Raw genomic sequence first — 12,034 nt, forward strand, 5'->3', positions numbered from 1 at the left:
ATTCTCAAATCATTCAAACCTTCATTCTTTCTGCAAATTCAATTAAAATTCAACCCCACCATTCAATCCTTCCTCAAGCCTCCCAAAAAACAGCTTGAAACACACCACACACAAAAAAGAACCCCATAAAACTTCACAGACACACAGAGGAATAAAAAAGTTCAGTTTTTTCTTTAGTGTGATCATCGTTTCGTCGATGGCCACGGGACCCGAAAGATCGAAGCCACTGCACAACTTCTCGTTGCCCTGTATGAAATGGGGCACCCAACGGTTACTTCTCTGCGTCAACCCCGACCTTGATCACCGATCCTCGAGATTTGACGCGCTCCAAAATGGCGCTCCAAAATGGCGTCGTTCGAGTCCCCAACAAGCGCAAAATGAATGACGGTGACACCGTTTTCTTGGGAGGACTCGGAGAAGAAGCTAGTGGCATAGCCAACCATGCCATGATGCCTTGGAATTTGAGAACAAGAGAAACCCCAACCAAGCTCGATGGAGATATGGGCAACGACTAGGGGCTTAGTCTCAAATGGCAGTGCGCCGTAGAGAGTGAAAAGGACTGGTGATGAACCCGACAGGAGCGGACCACAGTGGCACCTCCATCGCTCCTGGTGAGCGTTGCAGAGTTGAAAAGGAGGAGAGAAACCCTAACGTTTGGAAGAAAAGAAAGGGGAACTCTGATGGTTCCCCAGGCCGCAACAAGCGCTGTCGGTGACGACACTGGCAGCGGAGAATGGTGGGAGGCACGGTGGTGAGGGCGCAGCGCGGAGAGGCGAGAGTACTTCTCTCGTGCACGAAGAGAGGCAGGAGAGGAGAGGTTGGCGCGGTGGTCAGCGGTGACTCTAGCAACGATCGGTGTCGCCGGCGACAATTTTGGCCGGCTAGTGGGATGCGCGGTGGTGTTGGGCTGATGGAAGGCAGGGCTGCCATGGTTGGAAGTAAAGAAGAGACTCTAAACTTTGTCCCAAGAGAGAACAAAAGAAGAAACCCTAGTTTCTAATCTGAAGGAGCTTTGGGCCTATAAACCAAAACTCTTTCTTCTCTAATTAACTCTAATTAACCAACACATAAGCATGCATACAATTGTATTTTTACACGTCACCACTAACTACTGCCACATCATCATCCCATTAACTCCGTTTGATTATATTTAACGGAAGGGACTAATTTGACTCACAAATTTACAAGTAAGGACCTATTTCAAACACTTTTCTAATGAGGGATTAAATTGAAATTTGTCAACCAAACTAGGGACAAAATTAGGTATTAAAGCTTTTTAATTTTTACTTTCTTTTATTTTTTATTCTTTTTTCAACGTGTCAGATAATTTCATGTCACATAACAATGACATACCATGTGGTAATCTTAGTGCTACATGGCAGTTCAGTGCCACATGACAATTTAATAATAGTTTAGTGTCATATGTTAGTGTTAGTGTCAGTTAAATGCTACATGACAATTCAATAATAGTTTAGTGTCATATGTTAGTGTTAGTGTCTCATGACAGTGCCTTTTATTCAATTTTGTCCACGTATTTGAAATTTTGACTCGATTGAGTCCTAAATATTTTTAAAATAAAATAATTTTGTTTAATTTCAAAATGAAACAAAATTAGTATATATATATATATATATATATATATATATATATATATATATATATATATATTAAAATAATATTTTAGAATTTACACATCGAATACATTACTTAAATATTCAAATTATTTTTTGTTACATTTTTTATTTTAATAAAAAAATATCTATTTTAAACTTTTAATTTTCTAATAATATTAAAAAGTTAGAGTGGCACTTGTAATTTTTAAATTTTCATATTTGTCACATGTAAATGTATTTGTTCCATTAAATTTATAAATAAGTTAATAAAGAAAAATATATTTTTAAATTTTTTTAAAGTTTTAAAATTTAAAAACTATAAGTGTTATTTTGCATTTATATTTTTAATATTTTAAAAAAAATTATAAGTTTAACACAAGTGTTTTTTTTAATTTAACTTCAGTACATAGGAAAAGTTATTTGAAGTATAAATTATAAAAAATTATTTTAATATGTATATCTAAGTTGTAATTAAGTTGGATTAAAATAAAAATACGTAATTGAAACAAATGGAAATTTGAAATTAAGTTGAATATTTTAAAAAATTATTTTAATATGTATATCTAAGTTGTAATTAAGTTGGATTAAAATAAAAACACAACAATAACATGACACATGACAAAAAAGAAATCAAAATAAAAATTAAAAGTGCTATAAACTGATACGGGGACAAGACTTTAACATCAATCTAACGGAAATGATCTAATTTAATCAATTTTACAAATACGTAATTGAAACAAATGGAAATTTGAGAAATATTTCAAACAAATAATGAGAAAAAAAACTAAAAATTAAATATCTCAAATTGATACTTTGTAATATAGAGGTGTCTATATAATTTTTTTTACTTTTCTTTATGTATTTGTTACTTATCGTATTTGATATGTATCACAAAATTATAATATTATAGTATAATTCTTTTTGTATATTACAATAAAATAAATAATAAGGTTAATATATACTATTAAGTAATAGAATATAATATACAGCACAAAAAAAAATTCAAATTATAATATTTACTGTTGTTTCTTTATTATTACATGAAACAATCTGATCATAGTGCAACTAAGCATTATCATCTTATTTACTAACTAAAATTGGGAATAACTAAGCATATTCCGAATTGAGTAACAATTACTAATGCATGAAGGCAATACTAATAACCACTAAAAATTTGTGGATTTGATTTTTGAAAAGCAATAATTGAAAAACACATAAACTAGTAAAATGCTTTTAGAAATATTTTAATTACTAAAGCTTTGGGGTTAATTTTCAAACGATTTCCTTAATGGATCATAAATTTAGATTATAAAGTGGGTTCTTTGTTTTATTTATCTAATTCGACTCCAACGTTATAAACCCACTAAAATTTGATAAAAATTACATGTCTCATAAATAGTATTTTTTTTTCTTCTATTTCTTAGCTCAACAACACAACCAAAAGGATAGTTTATTTAATAAATATAGATGAAAGTATCTTTTTTTTTTATTAAATATGTTTTTCGTCCCTTAAGTATCACACGATTTTGTTTTTAATCCCTATTCAACTTTGATGGTTTTAGTCCTTATAGTTTTGAAACTTTGACTATTAGTCCTTCAAATTGGACGGTGTTAAGTTTTAGTAGATGTGGTAAACAGCGATGCCACATGAAATACCAGCTGCCCTCTTCATTCTCTGCCACGTTGGATGTTAACTTTTGAAATGAGATTAAGTATGTTAAGTGTGCATTTCGTTCAAGAGCACTTCGTCATCTGTTATAAATGAGATTTGAAGAAGTTGGGTTCTTCTTCGTCACTGTAGTTGGGGGCAAAGAAAGCTAAGGAGGTACATCTGAAGGTTGGAGTTTGTGTTCTTGAGGAGGTAAGTTGATACGTTTTGTTTTGCACTTCTTCGCGTGAACATAAGGATTGGGGATATATGGTTTGGGTGGGCAGGAAAGCTGATGAAGGAATTTCTTTGTTGTAGTGAAACGAAAGGTGAGAGTGGAGGAAATGGTTGGACGCGAAGTTCAATTGGTTCGGGAAAGTCGCAAAGTTGTGGATCATCTTCACGGTTACCTTCTAAATTGTGTGGTTGTGGTGAAACATTGTTGTTTTTGAAGGCAACTACTGTGAAGAACAAAGGAATATTGTTTTATAGATGTAGAAATTGGGCAGTAAGTGATTAAATCTTTCATTTCATGTGCTGAATTTTGAATTAATCTTGTGTTGTTTTGATTGCAGAGTAATTCAAGTTGTAATTACTTTGAATGGCATGATGAAGGAGTTTCTGAAATTAAAGGAAGCTTTGAAAGAAAACGTGAAGAACTTGAAATGTGTTTGGAAAATGAAAAACTTGAATTGGATCTAAGGAAGAAGAACGACAAGTTGAAAAGGAAATTAGAACAAGAGAAGAAAGTTGGGAAAATGATGTTGTTGTTATTTGTCTTGTCATGGGCGTTAACAATTTTCTTTTGTATTATGTTTTTGTTGAAGATGAATTGTAATTAAGAATTATGGTTGAATAAAATGAGGTAGTTGAGTTTGTCTCGAAATTCTACTTGACTAAATTCTCCAAATAACTTATTTGTTTTCCCTTTAACATTTCATTGTTACTGGTCTTTTGTTGTATGTTAATAAAGAAAACAGTTGGCAGCATAAGAAAGTAAAAGCAGACATTATTCCTTGCAGAATCAAAGATAGTTGTACAAGTCGCCCTTGTGCTGCCAGATCCTCCTACACTTGAAGTGACCCTTGTGTTCTGTAAATGGAAGTAAGCAACATTGCAATTACCATAGTGTAAATAAGTTTGAATGTGTAAATAAGTGAAGTTGTAAAAGTGTGATTTTGTACCTTTTTCCTTCCCCTTTTACATGTTCTTACATTATGACCAAATTCATTGCAGCTACTACACTTCATAACAAGATTCTTCTTTGACAATTTTGTATGAGTCACATATTCATCAGCCTCCCTTCTTCTTAGTTTTTTAGGCCTCCCAGGGGGTGTTTTATAAATTGGAGGCAGTAGTGCACCAGATTCAGAAGTAGACCACAATTGTTGTCCATTGATTGGAACAATTTCAGGGCCATAACAAGTCTCATAAGCCTCTCTCTTGTAATAAGGATGTACATAGTCTTCAGGGTTTTCTAGTTTGTAATTTATGGCAGCCACAGCGTGCCTGCAAGGTATTCCTACCAAATCCCAAAAGTAACAACTACATGAATGGTTACTTAGGTCAACTACTAACTTATCCATTGTAAACCCGTGAGTGACTTCAAATTTTGCAACCCCTGCCCAAGTTGGAATCTAATTTCCACTCTTCTCAACTTCCCTATCAAGCCTATTTCGTGGTTTAGGCATCACAACTCTTGTATATGTCTTTGCTTTTTCTCTAAGTGTTGCAAACCTACTCATAATGTAAGTTCTAATCCATTCCATCATAGTTATGATAGGTTTGTCTCTAGCTAGTAAAATTGCACTATTAAATGACTCAGACAAATTATTTAACAAGACATCGCATCTAGGATAACTACTAAATGCATGTTTACACCAACACTTAGTTGGAATAGCTAGCAACCAATTGTAAGCATCAATGTTAACATTGGACAATTCTGTTTAAATGTGGCCTTCGCAGCCCCCATCATAAGATCTCTAATAAGCACTCCTCTACCAAACTTCTTCTTGTAATTGTTATACAAGTGCCTTAAGCACAATCTATGTTCCACTCCTTCCAAGATCTCATCAAAAACTGTCATTAGTCCCTGCAAATCACAAAAGGTCTTGGTCAATAGTAAATACTTTCATTGCTACGAAATAAAAATAGGAAAACATTAAAATGAAAATACCTTTTGTTGATCAGAAATGAAAACCCAACATTGACAATCAATGCCTCCAATATCATCCAGAAGTAGTGTAAAAAACCATCTCCAACTTTCTTTGCATTCATTTTCAACCACAACAAAAGCTAGTGGGAAATATTGGTCATTCGGGTCTCTGCCCATTACCACCAACAATTGACCACCATATGTTGTCTTCAGATGACAACCATCTACCCCTATGAAGGGCCTGCAACTTCCTAAGAAGCATTGCTTAATGCCCTTTAAACACATATAAAATGACCTAAATCTTGGAGGCAAACTTGGTTGGGGTTGATTGACTTTAATTTTAAAGGTTCCAGACTTCACTCTTAGTAATTCACCCACATAATCATATAGATGACCGTATTGTCGTTCTCCATCACCAACCAAAGAATCCAAAGCAATTTGCTTGGCCTTTCCAACTTTCCAAGCAGTTATTCCAACACTGAATGACTTCTTAATGTCATCAATTATTTGGTTGACTGTCATGTTAGCCACATTTACAAACATATCTACTAATACTTGTGCAATCCAGTTTACATTTGCACTTTTGTTTCTAAAAACCCTTCCACAACTGTGTCGTCCAACCAAGGTTTTGACCCTAAATGTTTGCTTGCCTCCTACCTTGCTAGCCATAATCAAAAAACCACATTTGTTTTTACAAACTGCCCTTACTCTGTTAAGGTCATTCTTCATAAACTTAACCTCTTTTCCATTTAATACACTATGCTCCAATAGTGCATTTTTAAATTCCTTTAATGAACAGAACTCCATCCCCAATTCAAATATGAAGTTCTTGTTCATATCATCTTTTCTATACTTTTTAAAGTTCCCCCTTTTCAACCTCACATCCTCATCACTATCACCATTTGAATCTAATTCATCACTGTTGTATTCTTCATTCATGTCATGATCTTCAACTTCTTCATTCATTATAAATGAACCTTCCCCAACATTGCCTCTTCTAGTCACACATTTCTTCTTCTTTTTCATTTTATTCCATCTATCCAAAACTGGATTAATGTTTCTCCGAACTTGGTCCACCGTATCATTCTGAACACCAAACCCATCATCTTCATTAGCCATTTTGTCTTCTTCACTGTCATCCATACATTCTTCAACTGAAGCTTCTACTTCTCCCTCAACAACATTCCCCCCTTCCTCTTCTTCACGAAGATAATCATGTTCATCACCACCGACAAACTCTTCTTCTTCCTCACCCATTTGAACCTCTTCATGTTCATCATCACCATCACACTCTTCTTCTTCCTTACCCATTACAACCTCTTCTTGTTCGTCACCACCATCACACTCTTCTTCTTCCTCACCCATTTCAACCTCTTCCTGTTCATGACCACCATCAAACTCTTCTTCTTCCTCACCCATTACAACCTCTTCCTGTTCGTCAACACCATCACAATCTTCTTCTTCCTCACCCATCTCAACCTCTTGTTGTTCATGACCACCATCAAACTCTTCTTCTTGCTCACCCATTTCAACCTCTTCATGTTCCTCACCACCATCACACTCTTCCTCACCCTCTTCTACAACAACATCACCCTCTTCCAGACCCATTTCACCCTCTTGTACAATCTCAGCCACTTCTTCCTCATGTAAATTAACCTCTTCATCACCCACTTTGGAAACCACTTCCTCCGTACCACAACTAAGAAAGTGAACTTCCACTGCCTCACTAGGAACATGTTGAACATAGATTTCTACCTCTTCCTTATTTTCCTCTGCATAGTTAGCCAAGTACAGTGCTTCACTGTCATCACTCAATAATCTCACATTATTCATCAGACTTTGTTTGGACCCCTTCCACCATAGTTTGAAGTCTGCATCATACTTAAATTCTTTAACTATTCCAACTGTTTCAAAATACGACCAATGATCCGGATCAAGTCCCTTGATCACGTGTATCTTTCCTCCAACATACTGTAGCCCCTTATTACTAACAAACTTTCCCATGTGATACAAACAAATGTTGAAAACCATTTCTAAACCTACATTCAGACATCAACGCTTTACGCACAAATTGGAACAACCATAACCAAAAGAGAAAAATAATAGCTTAGCTTACCTTTACGCTTGTCTTTCACACCCACCGTTTCTTTCACGAGCACCGGAACGACCACCGCAACGACCACCTGGATAGAATGCTTCAAGTGAAAGGTTTCGAGTACAATGCTTGGAGTACAATGCTTCGAGTAAAACTACTTTTCCCCAATTGAAAAAATTTATTTTGCCCAATTAAGAACCCTAATTGTTAATCTGATTTCAATCAAGAACGTGTCAATCACTTAATCTCATTTCAAAAGTTAAACATCCAACGTGGCAGAGAGTGAAGAGGGCAGCTGGTATTTCACGTGGCATTGTCGTTTGTCACATCTACTAAAATTTAACACCGTCCAATTTGAAAGACTAATAGTCAGAGTTTCAAAACTATAAAGACTAAAAACTATCAAAGTTTTGAGTAAAGACTAAAAACAAAATCGTGTGATACTTAAAGGACGAAAAACATATTTAACCATTTTTTTAATTTATTTCTCTTGCAATCTTTCAAGACCATAATACTAGTGTGTTTTAATTATCGCCGAAAGCATATTATTAACTTTTCTACGCATAAGATGTGGATTTAACAGGGAAAGAAAAATTATTAACTTTTCTACGCATAAGATGTGGATTTAACAGGGAAAGAAAAACGATGAGAAATATTTTATTTCTAAATTAAAATATTTATAATTATAAAAAACAACAAAAGATTAGTAAATCAAATTTGTGAACATTTACTTAATTTTTATCCTCCCCTCATTTTGTTCAAATTCTAACTCTCAGATGTGTTCTTAAATAAGAAAATTTCCTCGAAGGTTTTTCATATAAACATATTTAAAATAGACCCAAAATAATATATACTTAAAGGGTATAAACTATTTCTCCGTAAACCATCATGTTGATGGGTGGAAGAACTAAACAAAATAAAATCCGTGCTTAGTAATTAAACGCAAGTTTCAAAGTTAGTTATGAAATTTTGCATAAACAGTCAATTAGATATATGCTTTATTTCTTATTTTAATCATAATCATGAAATTTAAATAGGTTCACCTTTTTTCTAATGAGACAAATGCTATGCATCTTTTTTCTACTTTTTGTTTCTGAAGAAGTCCCCTCTCTAGCACTATAATTTCCACTGCCTTTGGTATTTATCCCATGTTTCATGTGACTTTTCGTGCAAATGGACCTTAAGTAAAAGTAACCCTATATTACATCTTTATCTCTTTAAAGAAACCTTTTTTTGATTGATGTAATACATAAGACAAAAGAATACAAAATCATAAAAGAATTTATCAATAAAACAAACCCACACAGGTTTGCTTATTTTAAATTCGCGGCACAAATTTGTTTTCCTGATAACGGACTCCCTGTCGAGGTAACACCGAACCAACGAACTCGTGTAAAAACAAACACTTTGAAGGGATTGAAATGTTTCAAGACATTAAGCAGTGAAATAAAAGAATGTTGAAGATGATGATTCATCAGAAGTTTGGAAAAAAAAAAACTTGCAATATAATTTTGAAAAATAAACTTCTATTAACATCGCTAACTATTGGCATCAGGTTCTGACTATTTCTACGTGACAGTAACCTATTCGTATTAACAAGGCAACCTACGTAGAACAACTTCATAACTTTGATTCTGTAACAACTGACTAAATGCCACTACTGTTTCACAGGAGCTAACTAAAATAAGGCGATTGGCCTTCTATTCAGAGTAAAATGATCATCTCTAGTATCTAATCATGATTCTTGTATTCATTTATTCCAATTCATTGTTGCAGTATTCTACAATTTCAGGCATAGGGAAAACAAGTGCTTGACTCGAGCATCCCAAGATAACACAGACAAGAGTATTTCCTTCCAAATGTTGTTAAAGGCATTGGAGGTGTCAAAATAACTGACGAAATTTTGTTGGCTTCTGTACAAAGACAGAGTTCAAAAAGATTCAGGGGAACTCCTTTTCATTCAATTAAGTCCCACCATGCCTCTAATTCAATGAACAATACCACTGATATCTATCCTATGAGTCCAGGTCACATTCGTATCATATAGGGTGTGATTATAGGAGAGAAGTAGGTCTTACCCCCAATTGTGCAACCTCTAAAACCCTGAAGGACTCTTGCGAGGAATTGTCAGGTTAAACCATGGCCTACTAGAACTCAATTGAAAGATTATGCACCTAATGCAGCACATTTCATATATCATCCACAGATAGGATTGTTAATGAACCATACACAACTAAAAAAACTGAAGCGCTAAATCAAACAAACAAGGGCAATGTGCAATTGACAAACCAATAAACCAAAGGAATAGGAAAAGTTAATTCAAAGCATTGTAAAATCTTGACAAATTTAAATAAAGGTGAATGAGAATTATCCCAAACTAGTCTATCTAGTTATAACTCATCTACATAAATGTTGATGCCATATAAGATGGTTGCCCCTTATCACATAAAAGCTGAAGAGGGAAAAAGAACAAAAGAACTGGAATATCCAAATTTTAGGTAGAAGTACCACAACAGAAAATTCTTGGATAACAAATAACTCAACATCTGTGTGAAAGACCACACAGGTGTATATACAGGTGAAACAGACCAACTGTCATGTGTCTCAGGCCCTGAGCAGCACCTACCTACCTGATAGTAACAAACTTGTTGGTGCCATGTCTCGCCCAATGAGTCTTCAGATCAATAGGGTTAGCAAAATTATATCCTTCAGCCGCAAGTTTCTCTAAAACCTTTTTAAAGGCACCTTGGCTCATTTTCCTCCCAGCTATCCTAGCACCACGCCTTTTCATGCTCATTGGCAAAGGATATATCGACACATTTGTGGTGCAACAGGCCGATTGCCAACCTCCACAACCCCAACGATAACACTGCTGAGGACTCCCGGTACACGAACAAACTGGAATGGGCAGACCAGAAATGTCCATATCAATTCCATTAATTACAAGCTCCATAGTCTTCTTCGGGGGCTTCACACGTTGAACTGGAACATTGCCATTATCCTTCGGCTTCCTAGGTTTCTTAGCTTTTGGGGTCGTCAGAGCACCCTTAGTCTGCCTTTTCTTCGACTGACCACCTTCCTTTTTGACAACTAACTCTTCAATTCTATCCACTTTCTCATCTCTGGATGTATCGGGTGGTTGTATAATTTGCAAGTTGGGAGCTACTGATGTTTCAGGAAGAACAGCATAATTAGGATTTGTGGGCTGCTGCATACTGAAATACCTTTCCCTTTGGCTTGTCCAATTATCTCTGACATAGTTCAACGGCATTGGTGCTTCGGAAACAACGCAATCTCTGGGGTGAAAAGTTCCATTAGCACCCATTAACACAGCTGGATCACGAGCAGGCAGATATGGCTTGGTGTCTCGATCAGTCATACCAGGCATGAGCTGCAGACCAAGATGTCCCCCTCTGAAGGGTTCATAATAACCCCAATTGGGCATGTTCAACACATCATCATCCATGGCAACTACACACAACAGGAAACAAAGGATCATAAAGTTTCAAAACATGCCTCATGCTTCTTCTATCAATGCCCATCATTACAATCTCAAACAAGGCAACATACCATGAACCAAAAGCATAACAAAAGAATAAAACTCCAACGCATGCAAATTAATACAAAAACGAGAAAATAAAATACCAGCAACCCAAAATCCCAAACTCAACAAAAACAAAAACGTCTTAGATTACCAACACCAAAATCAAATCAGGCCCAAACAAATCCAGATTTACCGCTTCCGCTTTAAAAAATCGGAACTTGCTCGATCTAATCGCCGCAAAACGAAAACCCCACGATCCGAACGCCATCATCATTTCTACATTTTTCCATAAACCACAGAGAACACACAAAAAAGAGGAGCGCGGCTTGAAGATCCCCAATTCCCATTTTAGGGTTCCAAAATTTGGGAACAGATCTGGCTTGTAATAATGACGAAGAAAAACAAATTCACACAACAAATGATTTATATTGAGGCAGAGACTGAACGGTAGAAGGAGGACCCATATTCAAATTTTTAAGGAAAGAGAGGGAGAGAGAGAAAGCGGAAAGAAAGAGAGAAAGAGAGAGAAAGAGGAGATAGGAGAGAGAAAACTTACTTGGTGGGTGCAAACGGTCTTTAGGGTTTGCCCTTCCGGAGAGAGAAAGATGAGAGAGACAGAAATCTGAAAGAGAGAGAAAGAGAAAGGCGAAGAGAGAGGAGAGAGAAGAGAGTCGCAATAGGAATGGAGAGAGAGAAAGAGTGCTAAAAAATAGGGTATGTATGGGCATATATAATATACTTTGCCACGCCCCCTTCTAAATAAGAAATATAAAATAAATAATATATTAATATTAATAGAAATTTGAAAGTCCAAAATTCATTTATACCTATGAATATAACTTACTTTTGAGTTTTGGGAGGTGCGGTAAGCACGCATACAGAAAGAGGGTTTTAAAATTTCGGAGAAAGGCGATGTGGACAACATAAATTGGAGAAAAACAATGTTGGGCTTTGTTTAGAAGTTGCCTTCTTCGTGCCA

General features: G+C 35.5%; 1 protein-coding gene across 3 annotated transcripts; it reads right to left on the bottom strand.

Annotated features, from left to right (window-relative positions):
* Positions 1-9,856: 9,856 nt before the first annotated feature.
* On the bottom strand, positions 9,857-11,771 carry LOC108319703 (protein BASIC PENTACYSTEINE2). Of its 3 annotated transcripts, XM_017550928.2 has the most exons (3): positions 11,612-11,749; positions 11,249-11,430; positions 9,857-10,982 (listed from the first exon to the last, which is right to left on the bottom strand). In XM_017550928.2, the coding sequence occupies exon 3, from the start codon at positions 10,975-10,977 to the stop codon at positions 10,138-10,140; it is 840 nt and encodes a 279-aa protein (XP_017406417.1). In that variant the 5' UTR covers positions 10,978-10,982; positions 11,249-11,430; positions 11,612-11,749; the 3' UTR covers positions 9,857-10,137. The 3 variants fall into 3 exon arrangements, with proteins under 3 accessions (XP_017406417.1, XP_017406415.1, XP_017406416.1); XM_017550926.2 differs by lacking the exon at positions 11,249-11,430 and having other exon boundaries at positions 11,612-11,771; XM_017550927.2 differs by lacking the exon at positions 11,612-11,749 and having other exon boundaries at positions 11,249-11,605.
* Between the last annotated feature and the right edge of the window lie 263 nt (positions 11,772-12,034).

The sequence above is a fragment of the Vigna angularis genome, chromosome 1 (assembly GCF_016808095.1).
Source record: "Vigna angularis cultivar LongXiaoDou No.4 chromosome 1, ASM1680809v1, whole genome shotgun sequence".
In the NCBI taxonomy this organism is placed as follows: Eukaryota; Viridiplantae; Streptophyta; class Magnoliopsida; order Fabales; family Fabaceae; genus Vigna; species Vigna angularis.

Bases quoted from the DNA above. Each gene is read 5' to 3' on its own strand.
- LOC108319703 (XM_017550926.2), bottom strand. From the start codon at position 10,977: ATGGATGATGATGTGTTGAACATGCCCAATTGGGGTTATTATGAACCC.